The sequence below is a fragment of the Notothenia rossii genome (assembly GCF_949606895.1).
Source record: "Notothenia rossii genome assembly, chromosome: 2".
Classification (NCBI taxonomy): Eukaryota; Metazoa; Chordata; class Actinopteri; order Perciformes; family Nototheniidae; genus Notothenia; species Notothenia rossii.
The window spans coordinates 2,049,175-2,068,120 of record NC_136904.1 but is presented as its reverse complement, the minus strand read 5'-3'; the positions used below and the strand labels follow the sequence as shown (position 1 = coordinate 2,068,120).

Genomic DNA, 18,946 nt, shown 5'->3' with positions numbered 1-18,946 from the left:
AAATGGTGTCAGTCTGTATTGTGTGACCATGCTGCTTCACCTGAATGTACAGCTAGTCTCAAAGATACAGAGGCTTTTCTGCATCTTGCACGGCCATCAGTCGTTGATGATTGAAGACTCCTCCCGGTAGATCCTCTGGACAGGATTAGTCCGTCCCGGTAATCCTCTCTCAGGCGGCCAGCCTTAGAGCTCAGATCCATCATGGAGCTGCAGCAGAGCGGGTAGATGTGCTGGACCTGGAGCGGGTGTTGGTACGGACCTCCAGGGATCTAAATGTAGTCTTTGTGTGGCTGGTTGAGTAGAAAGTAAGGTGTAAATATATGTTCTCAGCAGCAGCAGAGCATGAGTCGATAGGACCATCGGCACAGAGATTTAAAGTTGCTTTGTGTCTTTGTTATAGCTTGTGTTTCTGTGGTTGTTTTGTGTCTCTTTCTACGGACTTTGTGTCTTCTTGTGGTTGTGTTGCCCCTTTTCTGTTTGATGTGTCTCTTTGTAAATGTTACTGTATGTGTCTCTATGTGTCTCTATGTAGATGTTACTGTATGTGTCTCTATGTGTCTCTTTGTAGATGTTACTCTATGTGTCTCTGTAGATGTTACTGTATGTGTCTCTTTGTAGATGTTACTCTATGTGTCTCTTTGTAGATGTTACTGTATGTGTCTCTTTGTAGATGTTACTGTATGTGTCTCTATGTGTCTCTTTGTAGATGTTACTGTATGTGTCTCTATGTGTCTCTTTGTAGATGTTACTGTATGTGTCTCTATGTGTCTCTTTGTAGATGTTACTGTATGTGTCTCTTTGTAGATGTTACTGTATGTGTCTCTTTAGATGTTACTGTATCTGTCTCTATGTGTCTCTTTGTAGATGTTACTGTATGTGTCTCTTTGTAGATGTTACTGTATGTGTCTCTTTGTAGATGTTACTGTATGTGTCTCTTTGTAGATGTTACTGTATGTGTCTCTTTGTAGATGTTACTGTATGTGTCTCTTTGTAGATGTTACTGTATGTGTCTCTTTGTAGATGTTACTGTATGTGTCTCTTTGTAGATGTTACTGTATGTGTCTCTTTGTAGATGTTACTGTATGTGTCTCTTTGTAGATGTTACTCTATGTGTCTCGTTGTAGATGTTACTGTATGTGTCTCTTTGTAGATGTTACTGTATGTGTCTCTTTGTAGATGTTACTGTATGTGTCTATTTGTAGATGTTACTGTATGTGTCTCTTTGTAGATGTTACTGTACGTGTCTCTTTGTAGATGTTACTGTACGTGTCTCTTTGTAGATGTTACTGTATGTGTCTCTTTGTAGATGTTACTGTACGTGTCTCTTTGTAGATGTTACTGTATGTGTCTCTTTGTAGATGTTACTGTATGTGTCTCTTTGTAGATGTTACTGTACGTGTCTCTTTGTAGATGTTACTGTATGTGTCTCTTTGTAGATGTTACTGTATGTGTCTCTTTGTAGATGTTACTCTATGTGTCTATTTGTAGATGTTACTGTATGTGTCTCTATGTAGATGTTACTCTATGTGTCTCTTTGTAGATGTTACTGTATGTGTCTCTTTGTAGATGTTACTGTATGTGTCTCTTTGTAGATGTTACTGTATGTGTCTCTTTGTAGATGTTACTGTATGTGTCTATTTGTAGATGTTACTGTATGTGTCTCTATGTAGATGTTACTCTATGTGTCTCTTTGTAGATGTTACTGTATGTGTCTCTTTGTAGATGTTACTGTATGTGTCTCTATGTAGATGTTACTCTATGTGTCTCTTTGTAGATGTTACTGTATGTGTCTCTTTGTAGATGTTACTGTATGTGTCTCTTTGTAGATGTTACTGTATGTGTCTCTATGTAGATGTTACTCTATGTGTCTCTTTGTAGATGTTACTGTATGTGTCTCTTTGTAGATGTTACTGTATGTGTCTCTTTGTAGATGTTACTCTATGTGTCTCTTTGTAGATGTTACTGTATGTGTCTCTTTGTAGATGTTACTGTACGTGTCTCTTTGTAGATGTTACTGTATGTGTCTCTTTGTAGATGTTACTGTATGTGTCTATTTGTAGATGTTACTCTATGTGTCTCTTTGTAGATGTTACTGTATGTGTCTCTTTGTAGATGTTACTGTACGTGTCTCTTTGTAGATGTTACTGTATGTGTCTCTTTGTAGATGTTACTGTATGTGTCTCTTTGTAGATGTTACTCTATGTGTCTCTTTGTAGATGTTACTGTATGTGTCTCTTTGTAGATGTTACTGTATGTGTCTCTATGTGTCTCTTTGTAGATGTTACTGTATGTGTCTCTTTGTAGATGTTACTGTATGTGTCTCTTTGTAGATGTTACTCTATGTGTCTCTTTGTAGATGTTACTGTATGTGTCTCTTTGTAGATGTTACTGTATGTATCTCTTTGTAGATGTTACTGTATGTGTCTCTTTGTAGATGTTACTGTATGTGTCTCTATGTAGATGTTACTGTATGTGTCTCTTTGTAGATGTTACTGTATGTGTCTCTTTGTAGATGTTACTGTATGTGTCTCTTTGTAGATGTTACTGTATGTGTCTCTTTGTAGATGTTACTGTATGTGTCTCTATGTAGATGTTACTGTATGTGTCTCTTTGTAGATGTTACTGTATGTGTCTCTTTGTAGATGTTACTGTATGTGTCTCTTTGTAGATGTTACTGTATGTGTCTCTATGTGTCTCTTTGTAGATGTTACTGTATGTGTCTCTTTGTAGATGTTACTGTATGTGTCTCTTTGTAGATGTTACTGTATGTATCTCTTTGTAGATGTTACTGTATGTGTCTCTTTGTAGATGTTACTGTATGTGTCTCTTTGTAGATGTTACTGTATGTATCTCTTTGTAGATGTTACTGTGTGTGTCTCTTTGTAGATGTTACTGTGTGTGTCTCTTTGTAGATGTTACTGTATGTGTCTCTTTGTAGATGTTACTGTATGTGTCTCTTTGTAGATGTTACTGTGTGTCTCTCTTTGTAGATGTTACTCTATGTGTCTCTTTGTACAGGGTGTCCGCGGGGTCTTAAAAAGTATTAAAAGTTGATAAATCAATTTAGCGAAAATTAAGGCTTTTAAAAAGTATTAAAAAGTATTAAATGGCATTTTCCAAGGTATTAAGAAGTCCCGCAGCAACGACAACATGAAACACCCTTTAATTTACTGAAACGACATGTCGGGAAACCCCAAAAGGCGGCCCCATGCATAGCGCGCCGTTTCGTTGCCTTGCTCCGCTCTGTGTGTGTGTGTGTGGGGGGGGAATAAACGACTACGGTAACGAGTCCCATGGTGGGAAGACCGGCATACGCAACGCTCTGGGGGTCCAACGGCTCCGTGTGTGCCCTATATGATCATTTTCTGATAACGATGAAAGAGCCCGCCTCCCTCTCCCCACGTCTCCTGCTGCTGCTGGGCTGTCAGAAGAGGGGGAGGAAAAGAGAGGCAGTCACCGTTTATTAAATATTATCATAGCCGTGGGAACATGTTTCAAATGGGGGGTGCTGTGGGGATGACACCAGGGCTGGTTCTGACCAATGTGCTGCTAGGCAAGATTTTAGCTGGCAATGAAAAACCTCTAGAAAAGACCAATACACTGCAAAAAGATAAATATATTGACATGGTGCACAGCTTATATAACAAGGCTTCAAATTTATTATATATTATAACATGTTTTAATTGGGGGGGTGGACTTCACATCCTCTCGGGGAGTCTGGGGGTGTCCCCCCGGGAAGATTTTTTTAACATTTTATAGTAAAATGCTTCAATCTGGTGCACTTTGAGCGCCCAATTAGAGACTGATCTAGGGGGTACAACTCTAAACACCCATATGAAAAAGATCGGTTTGCATTTTATTAATCAAATAAGTAGGTATATGAACATTTCCAATAACCTACAATAGCCAATAACAAATACATGTAACTTATTTTATTTGTTTTGTTCATTCATATCTTATTTTACCAGTTAACATTTATTTATTTATGTATATTTTAAAATCTCTCCAGTTTTAAACAATATTTTTGGTTTACTGTCCTATAGTATACATTGGAATGATTTCAAACCTGTTTTTATTTATCCTAATAATTATAAAGGTGTGCCTTGGAAATATTTGTTTACATAAATTGTGATCAAAACGTTTGAGACCCACTGAGATAACTTCGACTAAAGTGAACTATCTAAACACTCAAGAGTCCTTTACCTCGCTGAGCCTCTCAGTCTGACAGGAGAGGACTCTCCCTCCACATTATTTTAGAAACAGCTTCTTATATCCGTTAGCGCAGCAGAAGCTAACAACAATCCCCGCCGGTACCGCGGTATCCCCTCTCTCTATCTCTCTCACTTTGGCTGTGAGCTGCGGGCGCCTGCTAAGCCAACATTCCCCACTTTCATCACTTACAGTGCCCATCGTACAGGGCAAATGGAAAATGTAACCGGGGTGAAAACGGTGTTATCTTTACTTAATTGTGAATGTTGTTACATCAAGGCTGATTTTTTTTATTTGTTTTATTATATCTTTTGGAAGTGCAGATCCCCTGTCCTCCACCAGGGGGTGCTGCAGCACCCTCAGCACCCCTACTTCCCACGGCCCTGAATATTATTATATTATTATACAGAGAACAGAGTCGTTATCAATTTGTTTTAAAGCTCAAAAAATAACAAAGAAGACCTCTGACCGGCACTTTCCTAATTTTGTACGGAAGATTTAAACTTTAACGGACATGTTGACCGGCGGAACATTTTTTTTACGGAAACTCTGCCGCACGGTCCCCTCGTTCCTTGGAAGAGGCGGAGAGGTGGGTGTTTTTCATCTGCTGGTGGACTACCTGAGAGATACAGCAGGAGAACACGCCGTCCACCGAGGAGAATAAACAGAAGGGCAACCATGGCAACCATGCTCCGGGTTCTTCTTCGCTGCTTTTGGTGTATTTCGGGCGGCAGCAGCGCCACTTACAGGCATGACATATGTACTACATCGTTTCCAGCATTTGCAGCGGTTAGTGTGAACGGACACGTTAATGAATCGAATGCGTGTGAAAGGAAGCCTTTTTTGCGCTTGCGTATGCGTTTTACCGTGTGGGGCCGGGGTCTAAGCCAAACTATATACGGTCACAGAGATCTGCTATTTTAAAGTAAAGTCAACACATATAGACCCTAAATATAGTCTATATTAAGAACGAGAAAAGTCTTAACATATATATCCTTTTTTGTAAACATATGACAAATGTGTGAGGGTGATGACGTCAGAGCATCGTCTTATGTGCCAGGGCTTAGCCCCGGACAGCCCCAGCCCAATTTAACCCCTGGGTATTTGTGAGGGAGCTCCTATATGGCATTACCCCGCTGAAGCTCACCAAAGTTTAACATATTTCATAGTTCAAAGTTTTGTCAATAGTTTTGTTTATTGGTCAAATACTGGTTTCTAATGGTTTCTGAGGAGTTTGACTGGAATGAAAGAGCACAGAGTACAGAAGCAACAAAGCAGCATACTGCATTAAACCTGACCTTCACAGAGAGGTTGAAGTTCATGTGGAGAGGAGGCTTCAGTAGTCTGTCTGCACTCTGTTTAGTTTTGCTATCTTACAATCAATATAGTAAATGTGAGGTAAAGTGTGTCGCCAATGTAACCGGTTAGAACTCAAAGTTGCGATGAGGTCTTAAAATGTATGGAAAGGGTCTTAAAAAAGGTCTTAAAAGGTATTAAATTTGACTTCAGGATTCCTGCATATACCCTGTTGTAGATGTTACTGTACGTGTCTCTTTGTAGATGTTACTGTATGTGTCTCTTTGTAGATGTTACTCTATGTGTCTCTTTGTAGATGTTACTGTATGTGTCTCTTTGTAGATGTTACTGTACGTGTCTCTTTGTAGATGTTACTGTACGTGTCTCTTTCTAGATGTTACTGTATGTGTCTCTTTGTAGATGTTACTGTATGTGTCTCTTTGTAGATGTTACTGTATGTGTCTCTTTGTAGATGTTACTCTATGTGTCTCTTTGTAGATGTTACTGTATGTGTCTCTTTGTAGATGTTACTCTATGTGTCTCTTTGTAGATGTTACTGTACGTGTCTCTTTGTAGATGTTACTCTATGTGTCTCTTTGTAGATGTTACTGTACGTGTCTCTTTGTAGATGTTACTGTATGTGTCTCTTTGTAGATGTTACTGTACGTGTCTCTTTGTAGATGTTACTCTATGTGTCTCTTTGTAGATGTTACTGTACGTGTCTCTTTGTAGATGTTACTCTATGTGTCTCTTTGTAGATGTTACTGTACGTGTCTCTTTGTAGATGTTACTGTATGTGTCTCTATGTAGATGTTACTGTATGTGTCTCTTTGTAGATGTTACTGTATGTGTCTCTTTGTAGATGTTACTGTATGTGTCTCTTTGTAGATGTTACTGTACGTGTCTCTTTGTAGATGTTACTGTATGTGTCTCTTTGTAGATGTTACTGTATGTGTCTCTTTGTAGATGTTACTGTACGTGTCTCTTTGTAGATGTTACTGTACGTGTCTCTTTGTAGATGTTACTGTATGTGTCTCTTTGTAGATGTTACTGTATGTGTCTCTTTGTAGATGTTACTCTATGTGTCTCTTTGTAGATGTTACTGTACGTGTCTCTTTGTAGATGTTACTGTATGTGTCTCTTTGTAGATGTTACTGTATGTGTCTCTTTGTAGATGTTACTGTATGTGTCTCTTTGTAGATGTTACTGTATGTGTCTCTTTGTAGATGTTACTGTACGTGTCTCTTTGTAGATGTTACTGTACGTGTCTCTTTGTAGATGTTACTGTATGTGTCTCTTTGTAGATGTTACTGTATGTGTCTCTTTGTAGATGTTACTCTATGTGTCTCTTTGTAGATGTTACTGTATGTGTCTCTATGTAGATGTTACTCTATGTGTCTCTTTGTAGATGTTACTGTATGTGTCTCTATGTAGATGTTACTCTATGTGTCTCTTTGTAGATGTTACTGTACGTGTCTCTTTGTAGATGTTACTCTATGTGTCTCTTTGTAGATGTTACTGTATGTGTCTCTTTGTAGATGTTACTGTATGTGTCTCTTTGTAGATGTTACTGTATGTGTCTCTATGTAGATGTTACTGTATGTGTCTCTTTGTAGATGTTACTGTATGTGTCTCTATGTAGATGTTACTCTATGTGTCTCTATGTAGATGTTACTCTATGTGTCTCTTTGTAGATGTTACTGTATGTGTCTCTATGTAGATGTTACTGTATGTGTCTCTTTGTAGATGTTACTCTATGTGTCTCTTTGTAGATGTTACTGTATGTGTCTCTATGTAGATGTTACTGTATGTGTCTCTTTGTAGATGTTACTGTATGTGTCTCTATGTAGATGTTACTCTATGTGTCTCTATGTAGATGTTACTCTATGTGTCTCTTTGTAGATGTTACTGTATGTGTCTCTATGTAGATGTTACTGTATGTGTCTCTTTGTAGATGTTACTCTATGTGTCTCTTTGTAGATGTTACTGTATGTGTCTCTTTGTAGATGTTACTGTATGTGTCTCTTTGTAGATGTTACTGTATGTGTCTCTATGTAGATGTTACTGTATGTGTCTCTTTGTAGATGTTACTGTATGTGTCTCTATGTGTCTCTATGTGTCTCTATGTGTCTCTATGTGTCTCTTTGTAGATGTTACTGTATGTGTCTCTTTGTAGATGTTACTGTATGTGTCTCTTTGTAGATGTTACTGTATGTGTCTCTATGTGTCTCTTTGTAGATGTTACTCTATGTGTCTCTTTGTAGATGTTACTGTATGTGTCTCTTTGTAGATGTTACTGTGTGTGTCTCTTTGTAGATGTTACTGTGTGTGTCTCTTTGTAGATGTTACTGTGTGTGTCTCTTTGTAGATGTTACTGTATGTGTCTCTTTGTAGATGTTACTGTGTGTGTCTCTTTGTAGATGTTACTGTGTGTGTCTCTTTGTAGATGTTACTGTATGTGTCTCTTTGTAGATGTTACTGTGTGTGTCTCTTTGTAGATGTTACTGTGTGTGTCTCTTTGTAGATGTTACTGTGTGTGTCTCTTTGTAGATGTTACTGTATGTGTCTCTTTGTAGATGTTACTGTATGTGTCTCTTTGTAGATGTTACTGTGTGTGTCTCTTTGTAGATGTTACTGTGTGTGTCTCTTTGTAGATGTTACTGTATGTGTCTCTCTGTAGATGTTACTGTATGTGTCTCTTTGTAGATGTTACTGTATGTGTCTCTTTGTAGATGTTACTGTATGTGTCTCTTTGTAGATGTTACTGTGTGTGTCTCTTTGTAGATGTTACTGTATGTGTCTCTCTGTAGATGTTACTGTATGTGTCTCTTTGTAGATGTTATGTCTCCTTGTAGTTTCTGTGTGTCTCGTTGTGGTTGTTATTCTTGTCATAGCTCTTCTGGGTCTCTTTCTGCTTATTTTGTGTGTCTCTGAGCCGTGGTTTGTTGTCTCTATAAGGTTGTTGGTAGTCTCTTTGCGGTTGTGATGTGCTGGACCTGGAGCGGGTGTTGGTACGGACCTCCAGGGATCTAAATGTAGTCTTTGTGCGGCTGGTTGTGTAGAAGGTTAACAGGTCAACAGCTCTTCTGGGTCTCTTTGTGCTTATCATGTTTTTCTTTGAGGTCATTTTGTGTCTCCGACGTTGTTTTGTGTCCTTTAGCGGTCCTTTTTGTGAGTGACGTTATTTGGTGTCTCTTTGAGGTCATGTTGTGTGTTGCGTTCTCTGTATTTGTGGTTGTAATGCCCCTTATCGTAGTCGTTGTGTGTGACACGTATCTGTGTCTGAACCAATGTTTGTGTTTCTCCTTGTATCCTCCTTCAACCCGTCTCTGTGTGTATGCAGGACAATGCTGTCCAAGGATAAGAAGCCGGACGAGAAGGTCACAAAGGTCGTCCCGCCCCGAGTAGAAACCCCCAAAATGTTCTCGGCGGCGCTGAAGATGTCGCAGCAGCAAGGACTCCAGGGAACCTTCAGCGCTCTGAGGAAGACCTTCAAAACCTCTGAAGGCACCGCAGAGGTGAAACAGCATGACAGCTTTATAGATATAACTTTACTTAGTCTTCCGTTTAGTGTTTACTTCCTGTCTGTCTTCTGCTGTTCCCTTTAGTGTTTACTTCCTTTCTGTCTTCTTCTGCTGTTCCCTTTAGTGTTTACTTCCTGTCTGTCTTGTTCTGCTGTTCCCTTTAGTGTTTACTTCCTGTCTGTCTTCTTCTGCTGTTCCCTTTAGTGTTTACTTCCTGTCTGTCTTGTTCTGCTGTTCCCTTTAGTGTTTACTTTCTGTCTGTCTTCTTCTGCTGTTCCCTTTAGTGTTTACTTTCTGTCTGTCTTGTTCTCCTGTTCCCTTTAGTGTTTACTTCCTGTCTGTTTTCTTCTTCTGTTCCCTTTATTGTTTACTTCCTGTCTGTCTTGTTCTTCTGTTCCCTTTAGTATATACTTCCTGTCTGTCTTCTTCTGCTGTTCCCTTTGGTGTTTACTTCCTGTCTGTTTTCTTCTGCTGTTCCCTTTAGTGTTCACTTCCTGTCTGTCTTCTTCTGCTGTTCCATTTGGTGTTTACTTCCTGTCTGTTTTCTTCTTCTGTTCCCTTTAGTGTTGACTTCCTGTCTGTCTTCTTCTTCTGTTCCCTTTAGTGTTTACTTCCTGTCTGTCTTCTTCTGCTGTTCCCTATAGTGTTTACTTCCTGCCTCTCTTCTTATGCTGTTCCCTTTGGTGTGTACTTCCTGTTCGTCTTCTGCTGCTGTTCCCTTTAGTGTTTACTTCCTGTTTGTCTTCTGCTGCTGTTCCCTTTGGTGTTTACTTCCTGTTCGTCTTCTGCTGCTGTTCCTTAGAGCGTCCTTAGCAAAGGTTTGCTATCGATAAATAGCATATTGTTAGAAAAATCTCACTGGTCCCCGGCTTGAGCTTGAACCTCAGGATCCATGTATCTGTGATCCTCTCCAGAATGGAAGGAGTCATCACATACAGAGCATCAACTAGTTCCTGAACAGTGTCCTTCACATGCTGATATCCAAGAGAGGGAGTTCCACAGTCACAAGATGGAGGGATAGAAAGCAGTATTCAATGTTTACTTCAGATTAGCTCCACGTCAGAAATGATCATGCTTGTCATATGTCTCTCTCCATAGAGGCTGAATCATCATGTTAATCACATAGCTATCATATGCCTCAAACAGTCCTGATGCTCTTCTAGGTAATCACACATCCTGTCATGTTCACAGAGCAGTTGGGATACCTTTGTTAGCATGTTACTCTCATGTTGGAAGGGTACATTCAGGATTTTACCAACACTTTCTATACTCCTTTCTGCAGGTTTCTCAGATGCCCCCCCCCTCCCCGATTCACCGGCGCTCCCCGATCCCTCGCGTCACGGTGCAGGACGGAGAGGACGCCGTGTCGGAGACACCCACCATCACCATCCGGATGACCCCCCGGCTGCAGGGCGAGGAGACGCTGTCCGTGGAGGTGCCCTGAGGCAAAGACTCTGCTTCCCACAATGCATTTCAGCAACCTTCAGGGAAGAGACGTGGCATGCAGACCGCGAGAAGAAGACTACAAACGCCAGTGCATTATGGTCTCTGTGTGCAAACTGCTCTCTGCTTCTTCTTCTTCCTTTTTTGGCACCTTTGGATTTCGTGTATCAGTAAAACTGATGAATTGATGGGAAATCATCTGAAGGGTGTTTTACTTTTCTTAACTTACTGAATTTGTGAGCGCTTCTCATCGGCTCATTGGATCAAAGATGAATTAAGGAAGGATTACTTTGTGAAATTAGCGTCAGTTTTTCAATTGAGGCATTCATTTTCTGCATTTAATGATTTAGTGATAAACTGAACATCAAGTGTTAATATAAAAGACTGTTTGTTATTTGTTGGGGTCAATGAACCACCATCATCTCTTACAATCAACCACTTTGATCTCAGTGAATATCCAGGTGTGTTCTCGTACAAATCAGACTTCATCTTGATCCTGTACTGCTTTGCTTACAGTACATTTTAGATATTCTTCTCATATATTTCTGAGTTTCTCATAAATCTACCTCTAAAATCTCAGAGTATTGACTTATATATGTTTCTCATTCATTTACCACGTTCAAATCAGGGAATACTTGTAAATGTACCACTACAACCTCAGAGAATATAGAAGGCTTTTTTCTCATAAATATTTGAGTTATTTTTCTTTAATCTGAAAGAATATTCAAGTGTTCGTCTCGTAAATGTACTTATTTGATCTCAAGGAATTGTCCCGTTGTTTCTTGTGAAATGTTTACTTTAACCTCATTGCTGCCCCTCCCCCAATCCGTAAATCGTCATTTTATATTTCACGTAAATTGGCCCGAATTTTGCGTTTCAAGAGGTCACATCTTCTTCCAGGGTCAATGCTTATTATCAACTTTTCTAACTCATCTTGCTCGTGGTACATGGACAGCAATGAATGGAAACACTCTATACAGCTACATGTAAGCAAAACGTTGATATGACAGTATGTGAAATAATAAAACGTTTTTTACCAAACTCAAATTTTCGTCCCTCGTGTTTCTGTTTAAAATAACGTGAACTCGGCAAGTCGTGTGCAAACATTTTCATCGACCTTTAGAGTTGTTCAGACTTTAGCTTACGATTCCAAATCACATTTTTCCTATTATTGTGGCACCACTTGAATGCAGCATTAACATCAAAGCATGAATGTAATGCTGAATCAGCCGCAGGTTTGTTTACCTAAAAACAAATGAAAGAGAGCACTTCAGTTGCATGGGAACGTCATTTTGTAAGAAACAGGGTTTGATCAATATGTTTATGAAACTCCATTTCCCAGAATCCCTTCTGTTCTCAGCAGTGTGGCCTTCTTTGAGGTGATTATATTCAAGCAGCAGCTTCAGTTTGAAAGTGGTGATGAGGATGTAGACGTATACTTTTGTTTATTTTATTGCACATAATTGCATCTGCATCATCTGTAAATGTTTTAATAATAAACACAAATAAGAATTATATAACAGAAGTGCTCTGTAGTGCGGAAAGATCGATTCCTTCTGTTTCCACTGCTCAATAACTCTAACAGACTGAGCTCTGACGGCTTTTAATGATTTCACTCAGCTGTGTGTGTGTGTGTGTGTGTGTGTGTGTGTGTGTGTGTGTGTGTGTGTGTGTGTGTGTGTGTGTGTGTGTGTGTGTGTGTGTGTGTGTGTGTGTGTGTGTGGCTTTTTTAAATGTGTTGGTCAACTGCTTGTCCAAAACTTGAAGAACAAAAAAAAAAAAATGTTCTTTACAACACAAGACGATGAAAAGCAGCACATGATTGCATTTAAGATTCTTAAAACTCAAATACTTTGAGAGTGAATATCTGCTTCTGACTCTCCCTTCAGATTCAGAGACCTTCAGAAGGAGGTTCAGATGATCTGCAGCAGACGGAGCAAACGAGGTTATTAGTATCAGCCCAACAGCTTGTAACTGATTATCCTTCATAGGAGCCTCCTGTCTGCTGATGAACTAACAAGTCAAATACAATCGCAACTGTTCTCTTTTTTTGGTTCTTTAACTGTCGAATGATTACTTTTACTTTTAATATTTTAAGTGCATTTAGCTGATAATGATTACTCTTGTTTCCAGTCACCATGGTGGATACCAAAAGCTTTTACTTTTATGAAATGTATTGCTAACCCTAATTTGCGCTTTGCGTTTGTAAGACCCGCTAAAATCATGCCATTTATTAATCAAATGTTCAATTGTTAATAAATTCATAATACCACGAGATGTCTAAATGAATAATAACATGAGTGGATAAAAAACAAGACTTCGTTCACGTTATTTTCTAAAGATCTTTAAATTCAGTTAAAATCTACATTAATTTTTCGGAAAGTTGAATTGTTACAGATCGAAAAAACAGTAAGTGTATAAAAAACTAAAAAACGGAATGTCTAAGATAACAAAACATTAAAATACTTAGAATAGTGATCACCTTAGCCATACAGTAGAGCCTCTAGGTCTCATGTTTGTTTTGTTTACGTATGTTAATTTGTATGCTTACATCAAATGTCTTTGGGTTCATAACAAATGAATTATTATTTGTATAAACCGGCAGGTATGTTGCAGTGCCTGCCGCTAGGGGGCGCTGTCTCTCTGAGCAGCAGGTCTGCAGATACAGGGCCTCACGTGTTTAGAAATGCAGGAAAAGCTTCAGGAAACTCTCATTGTGTGAGACTGAGCCGAAGAGGAAGACAACATGAGAAAAGAACATAAGAAAAGGAGGGAAAATAAAACAATGTATAGCTTCCTCATCACCGCAGAATAGAAACAGCAGAAGAAGAAGGACACGAGGTGCTGGAAACAAAGGGAAACATTTTTACAATACTCTGCTAATGAAACCAATACACAACTTGAAATGATGCTAAACTGATTAACAGAGGGTCATACATTAATAATACTATAATTCAACAGCACTAACCTGCACTGGCGGATGGATACGCTGTTAATCCTCATAAAAATAGATCCAACCCTCGTAACTGCTGCTTTTACACTTTCATTAAACATTAAACAAACAAGATGTGTATTGTAAAAGAACAACATGTACATATTATGACAACATTGATAATGTTAGAAAAAGATATAGGACAAGATGTACCCATAATTATACTTAAATATGAGAAGGTTATTAGTCACTCAAATCAAGCTGTATACATAATGTTTTATTAATTCTGACAACTTTTGTGCAAATAGAGCTTTACACAGATCATTGTAAGTTGATGAATAAGCTGTAAACATTTTCATAACAATCACACAGGGTTGGGGAAATATCTTCCTAGGCCCATAACTGTGAACCAGTTTATCAGTTTGTACTGAGCTCACTGAGCACATGCACCTGTAGCTTGGCTGCTGTGCTCTCAGTGGTTTGTCTCTCTGTTCCTGCCTGTTAGCGTCAGCTGATAGAGGTGTTATGGTTTTATCTTGTTATGCACAATGTTCATTATTCTCTCAGAACCAGCTAAACAATGGGTCTGGGTAGAGATCCTCAGAATTGATTGTGGCATCTCGACCGTGTGGTCAGATCGAGGCTCAGAACAGGTCTTGTGAATTCTCCAATTGCTTCAGAAGTTTCCCCCACACTGCTGATATGTCAGAGTAATATTTGTACCAAAAAAAAGACACTTATGCACATGAGACATGACAATTATGAAATACCAGAATAATACTAGCGCAAAAGAATATGTCATTTAATAGTATAGAGCAGTGTTTTTCAAAGTAGGGGCCCCGACCCCCCGGGGGGCCGCCAGGGGGCGCCATGGGGGTCACGCTAAGTTTGAGGGAAAAGGGATTTTTTTTTTTTTAGATGTTATTAATAACTCATTTCATTTCAAACCTTTATTTAACCAGATTGGTCCATTGAGATCATAGATCTCTTTTTCAAGGGAGACCTGCAGCATATAGGTTCCACATGAAACATAAAACAATAAAGGACATCATACATTATATATTTACAGGATACATTTACATAGTTATCGACATTTACAAGTACCCATAGTATCAACGAGCATTTAATTTAGCCTAGCTTTAAAAACATGCAGAGGAATGAGACTGCTCAGTTTCAATTCTTGCTGAAGATTGTTCCAAGCAAGTGGAGCTGCGCACATAGAAGCTGTCTCACCTAAGAGAGTCCTTGCTCTTGGCACATCTAACAAGACTACATCATGAGATCTCAGACAATAGCTGCTTGCAACTCTCTGTGTTATCAGAGAGCAGATATAATACGGGAGTTTACCCAACATGGCTTTATAAATAAACGTGTACCAGTGACTGAGCCTCCGTACAGCTAGTGATGGCAAACCTGCCTTGGTATACAGGGTACAGTGATGAGTGAGTGCTTTACAATTAGTGACAAATCTCAGGGCACTGTGATAGGCGGCATCTAACTTGTTCAGGCAATAGGCAGGTGCATTCATATAGATCAGATCACCATAGTCCAGCACAGGTCAAAAGGTCACAGAGCCTTTTCCTGGCCTCAAGCGAGAAACAGGACTTGTTTCTGAAAAAGAAACCTAGTCTAACCCTCAGCTGTTTAAGCAGGTTATTGACATGAAGTTTAAAAGTAAGACAATCATCAAGCCAGATACCAAGGTATTTGTAACAGGTAACCACTTTGAGTGCTTGTCCTCGCATAGTAACAATATCTAAAACAGGCTCTGGTGTCTTTTTAGCTTTTGAAAAAAGCACTACCTTGGTTTTATCAACATTTAAAAGAAGCTTTAGTTCAGAGAGCTGATTCTGAATAATGTTAAAAACAGCCTGTAATTTAACACCAGCCTCCTGAATGGAGGGACCTGCACAGTACATCACGGTATCATCCGCATACAAATGTAAAGTAGCTTCATCCACATTTTCACCTAAACTGTTGATAACTGCATATCTATCAATCTATGTGTCCTTTGATGCCAGTCTTTTAATATTTTTTAAATCACACGACCGCCCTTCAAGCCAATCAGAATCGATCTGCCGCGACTGAGAGTGAAAATCTGCTCAGCTTTTGGAGCAAGTGAGAGCTAGTGAATGTTTCGCCCTGCAGCTGGATGAGAGCACGGATGTAGCAAATGTCGCAGAATTGTTTGCATACATCAGATTTATTTAAAAAGACAACCTTGTTGAGGAAATATTATTTTGCAAAGCACTGGAAGGTAGGACCACAGGAAGAGACATTTTCCAAGTTTTAGATGATTACATCATCTCAAATGGACTTGACTCGTTGAGTGACAGCTTTGATCAGGCAGAAGGTAGTGGCAACAAACTGCATGCTCCATCGCAATGCACTTTTACACATCGTTAGAAAAAAAATTGCAACAGGGGGGTCCCCGCCAGAGGATAATGCTCTATGGGGGTCCTTGGCATGGCAAAGCTTGGGAACCCCTGGTATAAAGTATAACAGCCCAATATTTGAAACATAAGTATAATTTTTTATATGATAAATGAGAATACAATTATTGCAAAAATAAGCTGTAGGCCTACACATTTGAATAATAATAATATAATAATAATAATAATAATAATAATAATAATAATAATAATAATAATAATAATAATAATAATAATAATACTACATGGTATTGATATAGCGCTTTTCCTGGTGCTCAAAGCGCTTAATAATAATATTATTATGGTCATTCCAATAAAGCATCTTTTAATTTGAATTTAATAATGACAATATGACAATATGTTTCCAAAGAATAACATGCATACATTATGATCATTGAACATGATATCAGTGCAATACAAGGACACACACAGTTTACATCTAGTCAATATAGCTTAATATGTGTGTACAGAATGTGTAGTTTAATGACATGTGTTAGTCACATGTTTCCCTTCATTTGAATCCCAGAAATTTCTCTCATGTGTTCCGAGACCGCAGATCCGACCCGGTCTATAGATGTTCTGATCCTCCCCGCCCATGCGCAGATGAATCCCCAAACGTCCGACAGTCCGTGAAGGCAGCATCAGCTCAGACAGGCAGAAGTGACTCCGCGGTGGAGACTCTCAGAAACATCCGCAGAACACCCCAGAAACCGGCTGATAACGGACAGGATTTAACTCTAAACTCACTCTGGAACATCTGAAGTATTCCCCCGAGTGACACTGGAAGGATTTAGTGCCAGGAATAAGCGTGTAGAGGCGGGGGGAGAGGAGGGAGAGGAGTCGCTGCTTCGGACCGGAGGTGAGGATCACTTTGACGTCTTGAAACTTTGTATCTCTTTCTAACACACAATAACGGGTTTATGTGGTTTACAGGGACACTTTCACCCGACTTTAGAGGGACTGTCCCCGTGTTGTGTGTGTGTGTGAGTTATGTGTGTGTTTGTCCTCTAAATGAACCAGCTGGGGAAAGTGTCACACAGTGCAGATCTGATTCACCTCTCGCTCTTTTCATGCGGCCGTCCAGCAGCTTCCATCGCTGCAAAGCCTTTCTGTGTGTGACAAAAGAGCCTCACCTGGTCCACACACACGCACACGCACACACACGGTGCCAGTGCTGGTTGAAAATATTAAATATGTATTGGTAATTGACGATGACTTCTAGTTGTTCTTGTAGGACTTGGCAATATATCAATATCGTGATATAAGACTAGAAATCGTGTAGGATTTTGGACATTTTGATATCGTAAGTGTATTTTCCTGGTTTTTAAGTCTTATTGCAATGTTTGTGGACAATATGTCCTATGTCCTTGTGAACTTTGGCAATACATCAATATTATATTGTTGCATGATTCATTATTGCCTTAGGTTTTCGATTTTTGATATGTCAAGTTTTAAAGGCTGCAAACGGTACATTTATATAATTTTATGAATTTAACAGACTTTATTATTCTTTCTCATACTTTTCGAACACTGTTTACGAATATTTCCAACTGTTATCACGTCTACTTTTCGATAGTTTTTCACATATATTTTTAGCATTTTTTTATGTGAATGTTCATCTGTTTTCACGTAGAATTGTGGACATTGTTCAAGTACTATCCGGACATTTACGTGAATTTCCGACTGTACATAATATTCACAGACAACTTTATTATTTGTCTTTACCTACTTGGTCAATAAATCCAAATGACTGATAATATGTATCCAAACCTCTTATTGTAGAAATGTTTAGTGAGAGCATCAATGGTCAGCCATGTGTCCATAATGATAGAAATAACGTCACATAAGTTTGTGAAAGTCCTCAAAATACCAACAGCCCAAACCCAAATAAATCACATTTACAAAACGAGCACAAATATAAAAATGTTATCGAAATTGCATAATGGACTAGTGCAATATCTAATTTGCAGTAAGAGCACTATTTGTGAAAATATCTGAATGAAGTATTGTTTCCTCGTTTGTTTTGATATATTTTTCAGTAGCCTATGGTGAATTATGTCATGTCCTCTTATAATGGAAACCCTATCACAATTACAGACTCAATAATTACATTGTTGATTTGTTCCAAATCTCAAAGCCCTGTTTGTCTCCGCTGCTCACTTCCTGTCTGTTTCCAGCCGCAGCTGTTTTTCTGCGTTCTGTAGAAACGGAGTTCTCCCAAAGTGAAACGCTGTTCACTGAGAGCCTGCTTGTTGGGAGGACTCTCTAGCAGCTGATTAAAAACACAGATCCTGAACCCAACATTTAACTGAAGACTGTCCTCTCTATCTCAGTATATTCAGTATATTCAACCTATAGAAGGAGAAGCAGCATGTTGTCACTTTTAAGAAGCTAAAATCATCCGATAGCTTTTTGTGTGTGTGTGTGTGTGTGTGTGTGTGTGTGTGTGTGTGTGTGTGTGTGTGTGTGTGTGTGTGTGTGTGTGTGTGTGTGTGTGTGTGTGTGTGTGTGTGTGTGTGTGTGTGTGTGTGTGTGTGTGTGTGTGTGTGTGTGTGTGTGTGTGTGTGTGTGTGTGTGTGTGTGTGTGTGTGGTGTTTGAGTGCAGGGTGTGTCTGCAGAGGAACTTCTCTATAAATAATCCTGGTTTTGTCTGCTGTTTCTTGCAGCAGTGGCCACATCACGTCAGTTGTTAGTGAGGTGGAGCTCAGGGTGTCTCCCTGAACCAAAGCTTAATGTTTACTAAAACTAGATCAACAACTTGACAGAAATGTTATCGTTTTTCTCAAAAAGCAATCTGCTTCTGATGGACTATTATCCTACACAAGAAGTCAACGTTCTAACATAACCATTATTTTTGTAGGACTTGTTTTTGGAGTCAGTAACAATTGAGAAATACTAAACACATTTGTGCAAAACATTGTATTTGTTAGATTATTTAGCGTGAATAAATGATGTCTGAAAGGTTCCTTTTGTTATCAGATTGTGATGTACACAGTCTTAGATATACAGTATATGTTTAAGGCGAGACACGGCAGGCAAAAACATCGTTTTTCAAGCACATGTCAATTTTGAGATTTTGTGCTATTTTGATTCCATAACATGTTTTCTTT

The 18,946-nt window shown here is 39.0% G+C and overlaps 2 protein-coding genes across 2 annotated transcripts in view; both read left to right on the top strand.

Moving 5' to 3' along the window:
* cngb1a (cyclic nucleotide gated channel subunit beta 1a) overlaps positions 1 to 11,525 on the top strand; it is a 45,777-nt gene extending 34,252 nt beyond the window's left edge. The window contains exons 37-38 of the mRNA XM_079662640.1: positions 8,849 to 9,023; positions 10,312 to 11,525. Coding sequence (XP_079518766.1) covers positions 8,849 to 9,023; positions 10,312 to 10,473 — 337 coding nt within the window. The 3' untranslated portion in view covers positions 10,474 to 11,525. The remainder of the gene's footprint in view (positions 1 to 8,848; positions 9,024 to 10,311) is intronic.
* A 4,918-nt stretch (positions 11,526 to 16,443) lies between these two features.
* The window catches only part of kifc3 (kinesin family member C3), a 57,820-nt gene continuing 55,317 nt past the window's right edge, over positions 16,444 to 18,946 (top strand). Inside the window, exon 1 of the mRNA XM_079661062.1 lies at positions 16,444 to 16,695. The gene's annotated coding sequence lies outside the window, so the exon portion shown is untranslated. The remainder of the gene's footprint in view (positions 16,696 to 18,946) is intronic.